Raw genomic sequence first — 21349 nt, 5'->3', positions numbered from 1 at the left:
TTCAATAGTTGTTATACACTTTATTCAATATGGCTGAAACTAGGACTCGAAGCTTGAATCAAGATCCATCGAGTGTGTATTTTGTTCATCCCTCTGATTCGGAATAATTCTCAATTAGTTTTTGTGAAATTAAACGGATTTGGTTTCAGTAATTGGAAAAGATCTATGATCTTATCATTACTAGCTAAGAATAAACTAGGATTTGTAGACGGAAGCATTGTTAAACCTGATGTTAATTCACCTGATCTTAAGGCCTGGGAACGATGAAATGATCTTGTATATTTATGGATCATTTTTAACCTTGATGATACTATTGCTAAGAGTGTTATGTTTCTAAAACTGCTAAAAAATATGGAATGATCTTGAAGAACGTTTTGGCTATACATCTATGACACAGTTATATTCAATTGAACAAGAGCTCTATGAATTGAGTCAAGGAAATGAGAATATTTCAGAATTTTTCACGAAACTAAAGATTCTCTGGGTTGTTGTTGGTGATGTTAATCGATTACCTCAATGTGTTTGTCACAAGTGCACTTGTGGTTTGGAGCAGAAGATCAATCAAATGCAAGATAATCAAAAAATGATTCAATTCATGATGAAGTTGAATGATGATTTTTCTGCAGTTAGAGGCAACATTTTGATGTAGAGTCCTTTGCCTAGCATTACAAATGCTTATCGAATTTTTGCACGGGAGGAAAGGCATAAGGAGATTTCACAATTAACTTCTCAAACTGAGTCTCTTGCTTTCTACTTAGATAGGAGAAGGTTCACTGATTCGAAGAATCCTAAGTTCAATTCTGAAACTCAGTTCACTGCTCTATCAAATGTTGTTCCTGGTAACTCTAAGCCTGCTGGAAATTGGACTAAAAATCCTGGTTCACAGTACTTCTATACTCACTGTAAGATAGTTGGTCATAGTTATGACAGGTGCTTTAAAGTACATGGGTATCCACCCAATTTTAGGTTCAAAGATAAGAGGGTAGCAGTTGTCACTCAATCTGAGGACAATGAATAATTGGGAAATCATATCACAATGAACCAGTATAATCAACCCATGAAAATGCTTCAGAAACAGCAGAACACGAGTGGAATTAGTGTGATTTCTGAAAAAACGCGCATGCTATGCTTGCAGGTAACTTCTGTTTATCTTCTAGTTTTCCTGTAAGTTGGATTCTAGACAGCGGAGCTACTTATCACATATGTTCCAGTTTAGATTTATTTCATACTTGTCATGACTGTGAAAGTTTGAATAAACTCATCACCATACCATATGGTAGAAGAGTTCAGATTTATCACGTTGGTGATATAATACTAAATCAAGACATCACTCTGCATAATGTATTACATGTACCAGAGTTCAAATTCAATCTTATTTCAGTCCAGACACTTTGTAAGGATTTAAAGTGCAATGTGATATTTGATCATGATAATTGCTTCCTTCAGGACCATTTGCAGAAACTACCTTTGAGGCTTCTTGGTAAGCAACATGGTGGCTTATATAGTATTGATACTGAAATTTCACAAGATGCTAATGTGTGCTGCTCAGCAAATGAAGAAGCCAAGTTGTGGCACTTACGTTTAGGGCATTTGCCATTTTCCCGGTTAAAATTTGTACAGCCTACTTGCAATGTCAAAAACTGTGTCAAGGAAACCATCTGTCAGATTTGTCCAGCCTCTAAACAAGCTAGGTTGTCTTTTTCTCATAGCAATATTGAATCAAAAGCATGTTTTGAATTGTTGCACTTAGACATATGGGGTCCCTATCAGACCAAAACCCCCATCTGGTTGTACTCTTTTTCTGACAATTGTAGACAATTTTAGTCGTTTTACCTGGGTCCATTTGTTAAAGAAAAAATCATATATTGTGAAAATTATATAGAATTTTGTTATTTTCACTGCCAATCAGTTTCAGTCACAAATTAAAGCTATTTGGACTGATAATGCAAAAGAATTTTGTGAGGGAGATTTACAGATTTTTTGCAGTACTTAGGGTATTCTACATCAAAAAAGTTGTACGTACACACCCCAACAAAATGGGGTGGTTGAACGTAAGCATCGTCACTTATTGGAAACTGCTTGAGCTTTATCTTTTCAATCTAAAATTCCATTACAGTACAGGGGAGACTGTGTGTTATGTGCCACCTATCTGATTAACGAATACCATTGAAGAGTATTGAAAATTGTTCGCCTTACTTCAAATTGTACAAGGAATCTCCTGATCTTAGCATTCTCAGGGCATTTGGTTGTCTATGCTACGTTTCTACTTCTAAACTATTGTTAGGCAATGAATAACGCACAGATGGGGGGTGAATGTGTTTTACTGTTTTTGGGCTTTTCCTGAAAGTTAATGGTTGAACAAAGTAAATTAAATCTTGTAGAGAAAAGTGTTCATGCATAATTTAAATTTGCAGAAAATAAAGAACACAGATCTTCAAAACTCACTTAATTTTATATTAAAAATTAAGACTATTTTTTTACAAAATTTCTAAGCTCTTTTATGTTAAAGAGCTCAGCTTCTTCTTGAGAGTGATACAAGAGATTTGATCTAAATTGTTACAACTGACTAAGGACCAGTATTAACTTTATAACTCAGTTAACTGCTGGTTTACACAGTGGATAATAAAACATGCTATTAGCTTTTCTAAACTGTCACTTGTCATTTCTATTTATAAGCAGATCTTCCATTTCTGGCTTAGCATATCTTTAGCATCTCGTGTTTACTTTAATCTTCCTCTGTCAGTTAATCTTTGCCATTGATCTTGCACACTCTTCAAGCTGCTTTTTATAGACTTGTCAATCCAGCTGTTGGATTGTTTATTGATTGTTTATCTTGGATATTGAACTATTCTGCAATTCTGTACTTTGAGACTGTACCTCGAGATCTCCAGTTTAAATTTATAGAACACTTGACATCTCAATAAGTACATAGGCTTATCGAGATCTCTAGCAATCCATATTTAGTTTGGCTTGTAGAGGTCTTCATCTTGTTGAGAACTCTAGTCTTCACATCTTCACTTTGACTTATAGATAAGTCTTAGTTCTCTAATGGAACTTGACTTATCGATAACTCAGAGTTATCTACTGAATGTATACTTGTCGATAACTCTGAGTTCTCTAGTGAAGGAATGGCTTGTCGATATCTCCAATCTTCAGTTCTTCAATTTGGCTTGTCAATATCTTCCTGAGTTCTCTAGTAGCTATCCTGACTTCTCCACTCCAAATTCATTTCTTCTATCCTGGTGGATATTGCTCATCCATCGAGTAGTGATTGTATCCCGACGGATGTGCCTAACAGCAGTCATCTGTCGGATAGCCAAGCTACTATCCCGATGGATGTTCCTCATCCGTCGGTACTCTCTGCAACTCGAATGACTTCTCTATAACATTAAATATGTGACTTGTAGAGATCTTGACTTGGAATATTTTTCTCCAAACAGATTTATTCAACTCCAAGCTTCTTCAAAATTCTTCTGAGGCATAATCTTCTTGATCTTCTTCCAGATAGAATCCTTAGGCTTGATACTATTTTAGGAAAAAGACTCCAGTCTGCTCCTTTGCATTTTTACAGAATTTAAGTGTTACAAGTGCAAAATACAAATTAAGATAACAATACAACTTACTTAGGGTTGTCCCCAAGCTTAACTGATTACTAAAAATAACAGTTCATTAATCTCCTCCTCAGATCAGATGTCCATTGGTTTACTTCATACTTTGATCAGAGATACTAATGATATTGTTATCTCCAGTAATTTTTGACATCATCACTTATATATTACAACTACATCAAACCAAGTTTAACACACGTGCTAATTGTTGGATATTTTAGTGTAATTGGATTGACTAGTTGATCAATATAATCATAATATTAAATTGAACAAGTCGGGAGAGTGCGGAGTGCACACTTTGTTCGAGTTTATTGTGATTTTGGTATTATTGTTTATGAGACATGTCCATTGGCAGCAGTCACACATGTTGAAATAAGATGTGTCTATTAGTTTTAACCATGACTGTTAGAATAAGATGTGTCTATTGGCAAAAGACTGAGATGTGCCTGTTGGGAAAAGACACATCTGCTAACATCCGTATACAGGTGTTGCATTGATCAATTTTAGGGTTGGTTCATTTTTATTGAAATTCACAACAAAAACATATTCTCTCTTCTTGCTGAATTTCTGACTTTATCCGATTGATTTATTTGGGTGAACCACAAATAACTTCAATCTAAAAGTGTTCACACGACTTCAAAAAATCCAAGTTACTACCATTTTTTCCCAACATAGATTGAAGTTAATTTTTTTTCTGAAGATGATGAACGGAGAATTTGCAAAAGACATGACAAGCAAGTTTGCAAAACTGGACAAGTTTGAGGGTCATGATTTTAGAAGATGGCAGAAGAAGATGCATTTTCTGTTGACCACGCTGAAGGTTGTGTATGTTCTGAGTACCCCATGCCAGAAGTGATTGAGAATGAAACTATTGAACGAACAAGGAAGCGCTGCAAATGGGAAAACGATGATTACATCTGCCGCGGTCACATCTTGAACGGTATGTCTGATTCCCTTTTCGATGTATACCAAAGTGTTGATTCAGCGAAAGAATTGTGGGATTCTCTTGAATCCAAGTACATGGCAGAAGATGCTTCTAGTAAGAAGTTTCTGGTCAGTTTTTTTATGAACTATAAAATGGTCGATTCTAGACCGGTGATGGAACAATATAATGAATTGTTAAGGATTCTGGGATAGTTTGTTCAACATAATTTGAAACTGGATGAATCTATCTATGTTTATGGTGTTATAGAAAAACTGCCACCATCATGGAAGGATTTTAAACTCACCTTGAAACATAATAAAGATGATATGATGCTGGTTGAACTTGGAAGTCACTTCAGAATTGAAGAGGCTTTGAGAACTCAAGAAATGAGAATAATCCTAAGGGCAAGAACCAAGTCGGTGATTCTTCTGTAAATATGGTTGAAGATGGTGGACCTTCTAAGAATTATAAGGATGGAAAGGGTGATAAACGGAAGTTTAAAGGAAACTACAACTCTTCCAACAAAAAGCCTAAGATGGCATGTTGGAAGTGTGGCAAACCTGGGCATTTCAAGAAGGATTGTCGGATTGGTAAAGGCAAGCAGGAAAAGCAAATTGCTGGTCCAAGTGGATCCAAGGATCTAGAAAAGCAAAAAGGTCAGATTTTAATACAAAATTATAATTCTTGTCAGAATTATGTATCACTAATATCTTAGGCATTTTATGTGCAGGATGATAATGTTGCTTGGTGGATTGATTCAGGAGCAACGAGTCATGTATGTAAAGATCTTCGTTGGATTATAGACTTTTAACCAATCGAAGATGGATCTATCTTAAAGATGGGAAATGTTGCAACTGAAGCGATCAAAGGACTAGGAAATGTCAAGCTAGTTTTTACTTCTGGAAAATATATATTATTAAATAATATATTGTATGTTCCGAGGATTCGAAAGAATCTCTTGTATGGTCTTGTATTAAATAATCATGGATATAAATAAGTCTATGAAAGTGACAAGTATATCTTGTCAAAATATGGTAATTTTGTTAGCTTTGGCTGTTTATGTAATGGTATGTTTATGTTGAATGTAAATACTCCATTTAATAAAGATTTTGCTTGTATGGCTTCTACTAGTACTAGCAATAGTTTGAATAAATCAGAATTATGGCATGCTAGACTAGGACATGTACATTATAAAAGAATAAAGGATATGTCTAAAATGAGTCTCATACTTGCTATTGATTTAAACAATGAAAAATGTAAAACATACATGTTGACAAAAATAACTAGAATTCCCTTTAAAGATGCTAATAGGGTGTCTGATGTATTAGAACTAATTGATAAGTGGATTTTATATCCACTTAAAATGCTTTATTACAAGCTTAAATTGGTGTTTTAGACTCAAGTTGTTGGTATTTTGAGGTGTTTTGTGTTATTGCATTTCAGGTATCAGTTAAATGAAGAAAGGAGCTTTTAAAGGAAATATGATGAAAAGTGATCAGATTTAGAATCCAAGGCCATTTTCAAGTTGTATAAAATCTAGTTAGCTTCGTGTGGGCAGTTGAATTGCCTAATTCTGACGAGTAGAACTCAAGTTATGGTCAAAACAAGATTCATCAGAATTTTTCCAGATAGGCTGCAGGCGCCCGCCTGCTGGTGGAGGTGCCCGCCTGCTGGTGGAGGCGGCCGCATGCTGATGCGCGGCTGACTTCGCTGATTTCGCTGAAAAAAACTTTTTTGAGTGAAATTTGACGATTTTAAGGGTCCAGGTCCAATATGGGCTTATATATACTTTAAAAAAGGTTTTCATCATCCTGGAAGATTGGGATACCAAGGAGAAGACCTAGAAGCACAAAGCAACTCCGAAAAAGAAGATCTTGTTTTCAACTTGTGATTCTTTGAATTAGTTGTAACTTTGGATGCTCGTTTTCGTTCTTGTTGAACCTAGATCTCGTTTATTCGTACTTTGATTATTATTCAGTTCATTAAGACCATGTTTATACCATGCTTTCATTAGAACCCATGGTGATGATGAGTTCAATTATGAACTAATCGTTGTCATGGGATTCTAGCGGATTTACTTATGGATTTCAATAATTAGTTTATTTCGATATCTTGGTGTGTAGTGATTGTATGATATCCTAGTATTGGTTGTGCTTATTTGTCTTGTGTGCGTAACTAACATATAAGATAGCGTGTTAATCTCTATTGAAGCGATAGTGAATATAGAGGTTTAGAACTTGCCATGCTAGCATAAGTTCATGTATTGTATGCATGATTAGTGGGTAACTCTAACCATTTTACTTGCCCTATGTAATCATTATGGATAACTTGTGCTTAAACCGTTATGTTGTCAAATTCTATAGACATATAGGGTCTCAATATCATTGGTACATATTCAGCTTCTATCTCTTTTGTGGATGTCTGGTAGAATGGTACTCATGCAATGAAAGTTGGCGTTTATCAGTTTCGTGTTATCTGATTAGTGTCATCACCATCACATGCTAAGGTTAAGAACGAAAAGGCTATTGAATGAAGTATTTAATAAAGTTAGAATCCCATGTTTGTCATATATAGTAATTCAACCTCAATTCTCTTAGTCAATGTTATTTAGTATAATCTCTTAGTTTAATAAAAACCTAATTGGTTATTTGTCTTAGCATTGAGCGATAACCATACATTGTTGCATAGGTGCATAAATTGAACTTAACCTAAACCAGTCTCTGTGAGAACGAATCTAATTTATATCTTATACTACTTGCGAACGCGTATACTTGCGTGAATTATTAGCGCATGTTTTGTGCCTAACAAGTTTTTGGCGCCGCTGCCGGGGACTCGGTGTTAATTTTTGGTTTATGTGCTTGTCATCAGTGGTCGTTAAAGTTCACTGACTCAGACTCTTTTACTCTCACGGTTTATTTGTTTATGTTTTAGGTACTCGGTACAATGGGAGATCCAGCAGCACGAAGAAAGCCTTGATGGATTTTTCTCAACCCAAGATCATTGACATTTAATCTAGCATTGTCAGGCCAGCTATCACAACTAATACCTTTGAGATCAAGCTTGGAATAATTTAATGGGTGCGGAATTCAATCCAGTTTGGGGGTTCTCCAACTGAAGATCCCAATATGCACATTAGGGATTTCATTGAGATCTGTGACACCTTCAAGTTCAACGGTGTTCCTGAAGATGCTGTAAAGCTGAGACTGTTCCCATTCTCTCTGAGGGACAAGGCTAAGAACTGGTTATACTTTCTACCAGCTGGTTCGATTGCTACTTGGGAAGAACTTGCTCAAAAGTTTCTCACTAAATTCTTCCCTATGGCGAAGACAGCTGCATTCAGGAATGCTATTACTCAATTTGCGCAGTAAACGGGAGAATCATTGTGTGAAGCTTAGGAGCGCTACAAGGAGATGCTTAGGAAGTGTCTTCATCATGGAATACCTGATTGGATGATCATCAATTATTTTTACAATGGGTTGGGAGCACAGTCCAGACCCATGCTCGATGCAGCAGCAGGCGGAGCATTATGGGAAAAGAGCTATGAGGAAGCTTATGATCTAACTGAACTGATGGCTGCTAATGAATATCAGTATCTAACCCAGAGATGTCCACAGGGCAAGGTAGCAGGAGTTCTTGAAGTGGATACAGCTATGGCTATCACTGCTCAACTAAAGGCGTTGTCTATGAAGATCAATTCTCTAGCTAACTATGGTGTTAAGCAGATAATTAGTGTTTGTGAGTTATGTGCAGGTCTGTATGTGACGGAGCAATGCGCTATATCTAGTGACTCAGCTCAGTTTATGAGCAACTTTCAGAGATCGCAGCAACCAGTTCCAGACACTTATCATCCTGACAACTGAAATCATCCTAACTTCAGCTTGAGCAACAATCAGAATGCGATGCAACAGCCGTTCCAACAGTTTGGAGCAAAACAATTCAACCCTCCTGGTTTTCAGCAACAATTTGCACCAAGATAACAACTCCAACTTCAACAACAAACTCATGATGCAGGTCTATCTTCGAATGAAAAATCTGAATTGGAGGAGTTGAGGCTTATGTGCAAAAACTAGGCTCTTATATGCCAAAGCCAGGCTGTTTCTATCCAGAATCTGGAGAACCAGATAGGACAAATTTCTAACGCCTTATTGAATCGACTACCAGGAACGCTTTCTAGTGATACAGAAGTTCCAGGCTAAAGAGAAGCAGAAGAGCAGGTTAAGGAAATTACATTGAGGTCTGGGAAGGTTGCAAGCCCTGAAAAATCTTAAGTTCCAGAAACTGAAGTTTTGGTTGAAGAAGAAGTGCAGAAGGAAGTGAAAGCGGAACCAAGGAAGTCTACTGTGGAGCACACTCCTCCTGAGGATAATACAGGGGAGAAATAAATCTATCCTCCACCTCCTTTTCCTAAGAGGCTGCAGAAAAAAAAGCTGGATAAGCAGTTTGAGAAGTTTCTGGAGGTGTTCAAGAAACTTCATATCAACATACCTTTCGCTGAAGCTCTTGAACAGATGCCTAGCTATGCGAGGTTTATGAAAGGTATTCTCTCTCGGAAAGTGAAGCTCGATGACTTAGAGACTGTTGCTCTAACGGATGAATGCAGTGTTGTGCTGCAACAGAAGTTGCCTCTGAAGCTTAAAGATCCTGGAAGCTTTACTATTCCTTGCACCATCGGAAACTTGTCGTTCGACAAGTGTTTATATGATTTAGGAGCTAGCATCAATCTAACGCCCTTATCTATCTTCAAGAAGCTTGGTCTGCCTGATCCGAAACCAACATACATGTCATTGCAACTAGCTAACCGTTCCATCGTTTATCCACGAGGTATAGTGGAGGATATCTTGGTCAAGATGGATAAAATCATCTTCCCTGCTGACTTTGTAATTCTTGATTTCGAGGAAGATAAAAAGATTCCCACTATCTTGGGGAGACCATTCTTAGCTACTAGCCGAACTATGATCGATGTGCAAAAAGGAGAGCTTTCGATGAAGGTTTACAATCAAAAGGTCACTTTTAATGTATTCAAGGAAATAAAGTTACCCACAGCTAAATAGGAGTGCTTTAAAGTAGAGTGGGTCGACTCTCTAGTAAATTCAAAGCCTGAGCAATTGCAGGATTTGAATGCACCTCCGTGGAAGAGGAAGTTGGATATGCCATTCGATTCTCTTGGGTTAGCAGAGCTGAAAATTTCTCAGGAGCGTCTCGAGCCGTCTATTGAAGATGTTTCCACACTTGAGCTTCACCCATTACCAGATCACTTGAGTTATTCATTCTTAGGTGCATCCCATGATAAGGGGTTGGGATATATTTTTGATGATCTAGAGAGTGGCTGGACGAATGTTCCCGTGCCTACAGAGGGTTTTCTCATATGCAACAGGTAGTTGATAGGACTGGTGTTGGTGATGCACAGTATAGAAGATTGACTAGGCGTATAGAGGCCATGCATGTCATCCACCGATATTTTGCTGAAGATTTGACACACAGTTTCGGTACTGTTTGTTGAGACACTGGTGGCGAGGTTGATTGGCCACCGGATCCTCCACCCGAGGAGGGTGATCTTTCCGATGACTAGGTATGCCTGAAATCCTTATTATTACCTTCAATGAGGACATTGAAAATTTTAAGTTTGGGGGTGATAATGTAAGGATTAGTAGTGTGTGTGTGTGTGTGTGTGTGTCCATATAGATTCATATAGATTCATATTGTATGTTTAGTTGTAGTTCATTCATATTTTTGCATGATTGTTCATTTAGGACATATTTGTTTATTTTTATGTGATTTCATATAGTTGCATTTGCATGCATATTTAGCATGATCCCTTAAGATGAACTATGATATTTAATAAGTTGATATTGATTTGAGTGTGGTGATGACGAATAGAGGGATGTTTAAGTACTAATAAATTGATTTGCATGCCAGAAACAAATATTTTCACAAAGTCTTATAGGGTTGCTTTTGATCTAGATCATGATCATACTTGTTTCTTATTGAGATTTAATCACTTGGTTATATTTAGAATTTGTGATATTCTCGTAATAATGTAAAAATAATAAAAAAAAATATCTGGAGAAAAACTTGGATTTCATTGCTAGTTGTTGTAAGGCTAGGTGTCAAATGGCTAGTAGCCGGCTCATATTTTATGAGTAGTCTAGGGTTGAATGAAATGGAGCGAAACGCACTCATTCAGAAATTATTGAAAAAAAGAAAAGAGAAAAAAGAGAAAAAAAGTATGTGTTTATGCATAATTGATCAAGAGTGAGCTCTTTAATACTCGAGTTATTAAGTTCTAGGGGACTTTGTTCCTAGTGACCTAAGGCTTTTATAGTCTGGGATCCGCTAACCTAACGCTCGCTACATGGGTATTATTGCATAAGTCTTTTGGGACCTCATTCATTGCACGGTCAAATAAGCATCTTTGTTATGTGTTAAATAATAGTGTGAATCCTTGTATAACTCTAGTAGAAAGGAGGTGTTGTGAGTCATAATATGTTTATTATCTATTTTGTTTATAAAATTTTGATTTTTTTGATGATAGATAAGTTATGGTTATTGATCTAGTATCGAGACATATCTGTTAAGCATTCCACACACGCATGTTTCTGGTTCGTAAGTTGGTTTGTGGGATTTATTCGAACTCTATTTTAAGTCATTGCATTCTTAGAGGTATTGGCTTATTCATTTGGTTATGGTTATTCTGAGGGGATTGATTGCATTATCATTTAGTTGCATTCACGTAGTTGCATTCATGCATTAGATTTGTTTTGTAATTTTGAGTCTGTTTATGCTTGAGGACAAGCATCGATAAAGTTTGGGGGTGTGATAAGTGAATTTTATATCCACTTGGAACGCGTTATTACAAGCTTAAATTGGTGTTTTGGACTCAAGTTGTTGGTATTTTGATGTGTTTTTGTGTTATTGCATTTCAGGTATCAGTTAAATGAAGAAAGGAGCTTTTAAAGGAAATATGATGAAAAGTGATCAGATTTGGAAGCCAAGGCCATTGTCAAGTTGTAGAGAATCTCGTTAGCTTTGCGTGGGCAGTTGAATCACCTAATTATGACGAGTAGAACTCAAGTTATGGCCAAAACAAGATTCATCAGAATTTTTCCAGACAGGCTGCAGGCGCCCGGCGCCCGCATGCTGGTGGAGGCGCCCGCCTGCTGGTGGAGGCGGCTGCGTGCTGATGCGCGGCTGACTTAGCTGATTTCGCTGAAAAAGCCTTTTTTGAGTGGAATTTGACGATTTTAAGGGTCCAGGTCCAATATGGATCTGTAGCTTCGAGAAACATAGCCATCTTCACTTTCCATATGGAATACTTAGAAGGTTTCAACATGGGAACTCTTATAGTCTCATATCGACTATGGGTTATGGTTTTTGGAGGTTCTTCAGTTTTGGTGGGCTTGGTTGGAATTTCTTCTTCAGACAAGATTGTTTATGGATCTTAAACTGTTTTGTGTTAACAGATTGCTCTGATACCACTTGTTAGGTCACACACACTGTAGAAGGGGGTTGAATACAGTGTTTACTACAATCAAATCGAATATAAGAACTCAAGTAACATAAAACAAATTTTATTCAACACAATAAACTCTGTTACAATATGGAACTGTGCTCTCTCAGTAATGAATAAATTATCACGAGAGCTGCTAGGGTTATATTGAATAATAACTTCGATTAAGATAACACATATAGTGTAAACCCTATGCCTGTGTTTATATACTACACAGTTACAAGATAATCTTCTAATTGATATGGAATATAATTCTGCTTCCTAAAATATATCAACTAGTTATCTTTTCTTCCAAGTATTCTATTCTTCATAGAATTCTTTCTTCATGCATATTTCTTCTTGCATTTGTCTTGATCTTCTTTCTTTTCAATCAGCAGCCTGCCTTATCTGAAAGTCTCCTTAAGTCCTGATATTATCTCCTGATAAATATCTTCTGATAACTTAAGTTCTGATAACTTAAGTTCTGATATCTTAAGTTTTGTCTTCAGTATAAGTACTGATTTCCAGTTAAGTACTGATTTGTCCAGTTAAGTAAGATCTGAAAACTTAAACACAAATCATATTAGCCATAACATTACAAATATATCTAACAATCTCCCCCAACTTGTAAATTAGCATAATATACAAGTTCAACAGATTTTTGATGATGTCAAAAACATTAAGTACAAATGCATGAGAATTTGACTAGATTACTATAACTTACAGTCCTTTCAGCTTTACCATCTTTAACTTCTGATAACAGCTTCAGTCTGTATATACTTCAGAATTTAAGCAGTTGTAGATCTTTGACTTGGCTTCAATTTCTGATCTCTTTGATATCAGGAGTTGTTCATAGATAGTTCTTCAAAAGACATCTCTCAGCATATTCAAGTTCATTGACCATCCTCCTTTTAGCATTTATCAATTCAGCTGTATATTCACCAGATTGAAAAATAGCTGCTCTGAGATCATTTATCTTAGCTTTTCTTATTTCTTGATCTAGTCTGATCAGATATGCCTTGTCAGACTCCAAATTGAATTCCACATCCTTATAACCCAGAAAAGTAGTTATGATCTTAGCAGAGTTAGGCTTCATTTTGACAATATCACCTTTGTGATCTCTGTACTTGGGACAGTATGTGCTATCAGACTTTACAGAATAAAGCTTCTTCTGTCTTTGAATTTGTGACTTTAAATAACCTGCAGCACTATCTGTTAATTTGTCTTTCACTTGAAGTAGGAATAGAACATGTTTCAGTTCCTCAAAATACTTCAGTGGTATAGCATTCTGCCTGATATGGTATACCCTTCCATCTGTCATAAAACATAACAAGATATATTCTTTCAAAAAGGTATGGTAAACCATTTGTACAGATTCAAGTCAATTCAATCTTTCAGGAGTTGCTCCAACACCTGGTTCACTTAAGGAAGTTGGATCATTGGTAGTGTTATGTACTCTTCTTTCATCAGAACTACCCAATCCAGATTTATCTCTTGCTTCCTTTCCTATAACAACTCTTACTTCAAAACCACTTGTTGCAGTCTTCAAAGATTGAGTCTGTTTAGCTTTGGTGAATCCTGGTAGGAGTATCTTTTAAGGTTTAACATGAGCAATGTCAGAGGTTTCATTTTCCTTATCTTCTGATATCAAGCCAACTTGAGCTATGTCAGAGGTTGCTTGTTTCACTGTCATATCAGAACTTACTACATCTTGACTCTAAACAACATGAGCCATGTCAGAGGTTGTTTGAAAATTCTTCTTTGAAATCAGAGTAAGATTAGCATCTTCTTCATCATCAGTTATTTCTTCATCCATGACTGGCATATAAACCTTTACAGGTTCATCAACTTTTTCTTTGCCCTTGGACCTTGGATCAATTTCCACTTGTGATTTGGCTTTGGTTTCCTCAGAATTTGTTCTTTCCTTTATCACAATACCCTTTATCAACAACAGATGCTTTAGATTTTGTCTTGACACCTTCTGCTTTGAGTCTAGCTTCTTCTTCCTTTAGACTCTCAAAGTACATTCCTTGATTTTCTTTAAGAAATAATTGCTTTTAAATTTTTTCATCAAGTTCCAGATGTTCACTAGAACTTATCCTTTTACCAGTATCAGAACTTATTCTTCTCCCACTATCAGAACTTATTCCTTGACTTGTAATTCTAGCTTTACTTGATGAAAATCCTTTGCCTTGACCTTGACCTCTACCCTTATCAGGGTTTCCCTGGTCATCATTTCCATCATCCTTTCCCTTCAGTGTCTGAATAGATTTGCATTTGGACTTAATCACTTTCTCCCCCTTTGGCATCAGCAGGTAAAAGAAGAGAGAGAAGCAATTCCACTGAGGATTGGATCTCATTGAGTTGAGTTTGCTGAGAAGCTTGATTCCTTAGAATTTCATCAATCTGAGTTTGTTGCTTCTCTTGATTTTTCTCAATGTAGGCAATTCTATCAAATGTTGGCTTGAAAAATATGTTCTTTTCAAGTTTCACATTCATATCTTACTGGATCAAGGTTTCTTGAATTTTATTCACCTTGGCATGAGTTATTGAGTGTTGACCCTGAAGGTGCCTAATACTCAATGCAGTAACTCTCAGCTGTGCCTTGGAATCATCATTTAACAGCATTTCATCAGCTTTTGCCAGATGCTCAGCAAGAATCTTTTCAGAAGGAACAAAATTAACTGAGTTCCATTCCTTAGTCCACTCCTTTCCTCTAGGAGTTTCACTCCAAGGTACTGATACTTCCTTAACAAACTTCTTGATTAGGTCAGCTTTATTAACTGTTTGCATGTCCAGATGGACCAGCTGCATCAGCATTTAGATTGGTAGCAGCTTCACCAGTAGTTTCCTCATTGGCAGCATCAGAACTTGCAAATCTTGCAGTATCAGCATCCTCTGATAAAATAGCAGTATGTGAGGCTATAGAGGCTTCAACATCATCCAATAAATTCTGCTCTGCAGCCAGGTTCTGATCAACATCTAAAATTGATGTTGTTGGTGGAGTGAGTTGAATTGGTGGAGCTTCCAAGTACAAAACCTCAAGCACAATCAAGTTATGAATATCAATTGCAGCACTTGTACCTGGGTCTACAGTATGTACTTGTTCAATTATAGGTTACATAGGAGGTGTAAGTACTTTGTCTTGAGCAGTTTCTGGTTGTGCAGAAGGAAGTGATTCAATAACAATTGATTTTGTTGAGATCAGAGATTCCTGATCCCCTTCCTTAGCTGCTTCCACTACATCCTCTGAATCTGACTCAGCTATGTCCCTGTGAGCTCTCTGTTTCTTTAATTTCTTCAACGGTGGAGACACTGTAGGAGCTTTATCATCAGAATTTAACTTTCTAAGCCTTTTGAGGGGCCTAGAACTCCCAGTTATAGTATCTTTCTGAGAAGAAACCTTCTCAGCTTCTACAACAACAGGTTCTGATGTGTGAACCTGTTCCTCAGTTGTTTCCTCAAATCAACAGAATTTAATCAAAACATTCATCAAAAAATTAAAATTAAAAATCGATGAAGTAAAGATTAATAAATTGCAATTAAACATGCACAGTCACATAATTTGAGAAACAAAGAACAAATCTTGCAATTAAAGAAATTTCATTGATATATCAGATGATTACATTTCATGAAATTTATCAATTACATGCAAAAATTACAAGATAGTCCTATTCTTAGAATCCTAACATCAGCAGTCTTAGTCCTAAGCTAAGAAGCCTGACAAAGCTGATGGTGAAGAGAAACGGATGGATGACAACTAATTCTTCTTCCTACTTTTAAAAAAGGGAACAGCAAGACGAATGATTTGCTCCTGCTGTTTAAGAATACAAAGATGAGCTTCTCTTTGGAAAGACAACAGATCATTTTTAATGTTATCTGGAAGTTGAATCCAGATGACGAATGGAATGTTGTTGATAGGATATGAAGTCGGAATTCCATTTCGAAAGATAGTCACAATCTCTGTGCCATAACAGTAATACCAACTAAAATGTACCATTATTTGAGAGAAATGAACAGATATGGTTTTACTAATGAATGATCAGTCATTTAAGTAGGCAATGTAATACTAAGGGACGCGAGGAATGTGTAATAATTACAAGTAAAAATAATGACCCCTCGACTCCCTAGACTGATGTGTAATAATAACAGTCAGTAAAAGATCTAAAGCCAGAGTTAATGGGCACGGGATATAATAACAATTACTGTGCGCATGCAGTTTTTCAAGACATACACGCTAACCACTAACCCATAATGAGTATGACTATTTTATCTCACATTAACCAATATTCTGTAAAAATATTATCGTTCAAGTAATGACCAAATATAAACCAAGTAAATAAATACTGCCACATCAGCATCAGAACTTGATTATTATCAGGATTTAAAAGTCATCAGGATGTGGCTCCTTAACTCGAAAAGTGAATGTTTATTCATGTAATTCTTCACACAAATACTGATATGGTTACATCATAACTTAATCATCAGAACTTCCATCAGAACTTATCCTCAGAATTTATGCAACTGACACTTAAACTGTTCATCTAAAATAACATTTAGCACCACAGTAATTTTCATCATTCATATGGAGTGTAAGTGTGTGCATTAAGCTAAATATCAGACAAAGAGTAAAGTCTGATTCACTTCAGTACATCTTAGAAATAAGGCATAACTAAGAACTTTACTCAAAATTTGTCATTATTCTGAAGTCTACTATTGAATGAGTTCATGCAAGAGTCCACCTCAACTGTTTTGTGCTCATTTTATGCATCTTTTGAAATTCCATTTTACAGTGGCTTCTCAGTGTAAGTGAGTTACGACTGCTTATCAGAATTTATGCTATTATCAGAGTATTTCTCCAGTAATTATAGAGTGTGAAAAGTCACCAAGAAAAATTTTTTATTTTGCGTTTCTAATGCATATTACTTAATACCAGCAATGCACTTGGGTCTTCCCTTCCATATTTTTACTCTAGATCTCGAAGGAGTACCTGATTTTTATTTCTTTTCTTTTTCTTTTGATAAGTGAGGCTTATCAGCACTTAGTACATCCATCAAATTTACTAACATCAGAGCTTAACAGATAAGAAGAACTATTCTAGTTTTTGACTTAGTAATAAGATACACAAAGTAAACTTTAACTAAGCTCAATATCAGAATTTGCTTGTGTTAAAAGATTTCCGCATAAACAGTTACTTCAAACATAGGATCTTTAGTATACTAAAGACTACTACGTCAGCATCTAGCACAGTAATATGTTGGCAGTTTAGATTCTTCAAGCATTGTCCTTGCAGCTTCAATAAGTGATCTGTTCTTCCTTTACACTACTCCATTCTGTTGTGGAGTCCTTGCTGCTGAAAACTCATGCAGAATCCCATTTTCTTTACAAAATGCTCTCAGGACATAATTCTTGAACTCAGTTCCATTGTCACTCCTGATTCTTCTAACCTGAAAATCGGGATGATTATTGACTTGCCTTATGTGATTGATGATGATTTCACTAGCCTCATCTTTAGACTTTAGGAAATATGTCCAAGAGAACTTTGAAAAATCATCTACAATTACTAGGCAAAATCTTTTCCTTGAGATGGACAATACATTGACTGGTCCAAACAAATCCATGTGAAGCAGTTGCAAAGGCTCTTTAATTGTTGAATCAAGTTTCTTCATGAATGATGCTTTAATCTGCTTCCCTTTTTGGCAGGCATCACACAGTCCATCCTTTGAAAACTCCACTAGAGGAATGCCTCTTACCAGTTCTTTCTTTACCAGCTCATTCATGGTCTTGAAGTTTAAATGGGATAGCTTCTTGTGTCATAGCCAACTTTCATCTTGACTTGCTTTACTGAGAAGACAAGTTACAGATTCTGCATTAGATGAGTTGAAATCAGCTAGGTACACATTTCCTTTTCTCACTCCAGTGAGAACCACTTTGTTGCTTCTTTTATTAGTCACAACACAAGCTTCTGAGTTGAAGGTTACTGAATTGTCTTTGTCACAAAGCTAGCTGATACTCAACAGATTGTGTTTGAGACCATCCACTAAGGCAACCTCCTCAATGATGACATTGTCCTTTGAAATCAAGCCATATCCCACAGTATAACCCTTGCTGTCATCTCCAAAAGTGATACTTGGGCCAGCTCTCTCCTTGAACTCTGTGAGCAGGGTAGAATCACCAGTCATGTGTCTTGAACAACCACTATCCAAGTACCAAAGATTCTTTCTGATTCCCTGCACACATTAAAATCAAATCAAGTTGATTTTGATACCCAAGTTTCCTTGGGTCCTGCCTTGTTAGCTTTCTTTTTCTGTTTCTTAGGCTTTATCTCATTTGGCTTAGGAATTTCAGAAACATCCTTAGTCATTTGAGTTGGGCCTTTGAAACCATTCATTGCAACAGAATTATCATGCATATTATGACTAACAGGAAATGGCATGCTATGAGTAAACATGTTATTCCAGTAAGGCATGCTAAATGGCATTTGTGGCATACTATATGCAGCATAATAAAGATTAGGTACAAATGGCATATTAGCAAACTATGCATTCATGTTCTGTGTAGACATAGCATTAACAGGCATGGGAGGCATGGCATTCATGTTAGGAAATTGAGGCTGCACAGACACGGAAGTAGGCATGGCAGATTTGCAATTAACAGACGGATGATTTACACTACCACACTTGACACAGATTTTTTTGGGAGCATATTTATCAGGTGTGTAGTTATTGTGTTTGTTAATCCCTAATTTACCATTCCTATTGTTTTTCCTTTTAGTCTCTGTTTTTACCTTAATCTTTTCAAGTCTGTCACTTAACTGTTTGACAGTCATGTGACCAACATTAGCCTTTTTCCCTTTCTTAACTTGACTTGACTCTCCTAAAACAAAGTTCTGGGAAACAGACCCATACTTCTCATTCAGCTTAACTAGTTTGGCTTTGCTAATGGGCTTTGTAATAACCCCAATTTTTGGGAAATTTTTGAAACCCTTATGAATAGTGTTTTTGTTGAATGAGAAAACTTTTCATGCCACACTATGTAGGGGTTCTGATATGGATATTCTGAGATTTTATTAGTACTTTATATGGGATATAAGTGTATGTAAAGATCGTCAGAATCCAAATCCGAACACTTTGATTTTTCCCGGAAATCCACTAGATACGGAAAGAATTGAGAAAAAGGTAACCGGATAAAAAGGATTTAAATTAAAGGATTATAAGAGAGGATCATAAAAGGAATGTAATATATTGAGAAAGGTTAAGGGAACCTAAGTAATAAGATCCCGGGTATGATCCCTCAAACGATAAACGAAAACGAAAGTTAAGCGAACCGTATAACAGATCAGCGGTCATTAGGCAAACAATTAGGAAGTTAAGCAAAGGGATTAGAGGAAGTGATGTCACCCAACCAATGAGAAGAGGACAAGGAAGGGAGGATGACATAGCAATGTGATGTAAGCATGACATAGGGAAGGAGGAGGTGTGGTTGGTTTATAACCACACAAATATAAGGTTATTAAGGTAATTAACCAAAAACAAAACAAAAAACAACCAAGCTAAGCCAAACAAATCAAAAAACACAAAATCATTTCATTCTCATCATCTTGCTCTCGGCTTTTCATCTTTTTCAAGGGCAAGAATTTCAAAAATCAAGTTCCAAGCATTGTTAAATCACAAGGTAATTATCTAAGCTTTCTTGTACATAGATATGGATATGCTATAAGTTTAAGCTCCTAATTCCTTCACAATCTCTTCCAATAAATCAAGGAAGAAGATGGTGAATAGTAACCTTCAAGAAATAACTTTAGTTTTCTTGAATTTTTATGAAAGATTAAGGTTATACAAGCAAGGATCAAGGTTCTTTTAGGCATTCAAAGCTCTTGGGTTGTGTTAGGAAGCTTCAAGGAGGTATAAACAACTTTCACCTTTAACTTATAGTTTGAACTTTGAGTTTTGATAAGTTTATGAATGGATTAAGGTATATATAGAAATATCCATGTATGTATAGCAAGATCCATGTGTGTTAGATATTTTGGTTGGATTTGTGGTGATTTTGGATATGAATCTTGGTTAATGGTTAATGAATCTTAAGTTATGGTTAGTAGATCATGTTGTGGTTGAATAAGTTGGGAAACCTTGAGATTATGGACTGACTTTGCCTTGATATAAGTTGTGTTGGATGTATTGATGATGGTTTGGTGGTTTGTAGTGAATTGGTAAAGAATTGGAGTGGTATAAATATTGGTAATCGCGTAAACATAGCCGTCGTAATGCCCGATTTACTTTAGACTGCTTTTGTTCATAACATTTGGACCCGAGGACTCCCTGCTAGATTATTACCACTGCCATGTTTAGATAGCTCATGTTACGAGCTTCGTTTTGATATGTAGTTCGTTCGATTCCGATGCACGGTTTAGGAGAAACGACCGTTTCAAGTAACGGCGTTTCGCGAACGAAACTTTTTCCCTCGCCTTACTTTGAAACATAGGTTAAAGACCAAAAAGGGTTAATTAATGTATGAAACATTTATGGTAAGTGTGTTAGGCAGTTGGTAAGACACTCGCGAAGGAATCGCTTTAAAACTCGTAAAGGTTAAATTATTAAAAATGGTGGAGCCGAGGGTACCCGAGTGGCTTAAGCGAATCAGTGAGCGCAAAACAAGCGTTAGAGTCTAAGTTAGTTAAAGTATAGATTTACAAGTGACTTTGGTTTAATTCCAACTTACTTGTTGTTTATAGGTTACCAGACTCGTCCCGAGCCATTCGTAACCCCAGTCGCTCAGGCAAGTTTTCTACCCGTTATACTGTTGTTGTGATGTAAATATATGTATATGCATTATCTTGTGATATTGCATGATTGTTATTAGCAAATTTTGCGATATATTGGAGCATGCTAATATGGTATATATGCATGTCTGTTTCGTAATCTGGTTATCTATCTGTTGATTTCAATGCTTATAGTTGCATAATACCTATGCTAGAAATAAGCAAGTAGTTGCGTATACCCTTAGTATAGGGGATAAAAGGTGAACATATTTCTAAACCGGGAGTCGATGTTCCCGAGTATATATATATATATATATATATATATATATATGGATATAGTTTTTAAAACTATTAATCGAATAAGGTTTATTCGATAACTTTAACTTTATTTTATTATTGAATATTATTTCGAATATTATTCGAAGGCGTATGACTCCTTTACATTATTTATTGAATATTATTTGAATATTCATTTGAGGATGTATGACTCCTTTATTTTATTTAATGAATATTATTTATAATATTCATTCGAGGTATTATGACTCAGCTTATTTTATTTATTGAATATT

The 21349-nt window shown here is 36.1% G+C and overlaps 1 protein-coding gene, 1 non-coding gene and 1 pseudogene across 2 annotated transcripts; 2 read left to right on the top strand and 1 right to left on the bottom strand.

The window, feature by feature from the left end:
* The first annotated feature begins 388 nt into the window (after window positions 1–388).
* Window positions 389–1018, top strand: LOC141674515 (uncharacterized). The gene is made up of 2 exons (XM_074481221.1): window positions 389–632; window positions 759–1018. Exons 1-2 carry the CDS (start codon window positions 389–391, stop codon window positions 1016–1018), a joined length of 504 nt encoding a protein of 167 aa, XP_074337322.1.
* A 3951-nt stretch (window positions 1019–4969) lies between these two features.
* The window catches only part of LOC141674514 (NDR1/HIN1-like protein 26), a 46605-nt pseudogene continuing 30225 nt past the window's right edge, over window positions 4970–21349 (top strand).
* Window positions 7866–7972, bottom strand: LOC141676223 (small nucleolar RNA R71). The gene has a single exon (XR_012556824.1). It is a non-coding gene; the product is annotated as a small nucleolar RNA R71 (small nucleolar RNA).

This window comes from Apium graveolens, chromosome 7, assembly GCF_009905375.1.
Source record: "Apium graveolens cultivar Ventura chromosome 7, ASM990537v1, whole genome shotgun sequence".
Taxonomy (NCBI): Eukaryota; Viridiplantae; Streptophyta; class Magnoliopsida; order Apiales; family Apiaceae; genus Apium; species Apium graveolens.
Note: the sequence above shows the minus strand (reverse complement) of the source record. Positions and strands in the feature narration are given on the sequence as shown.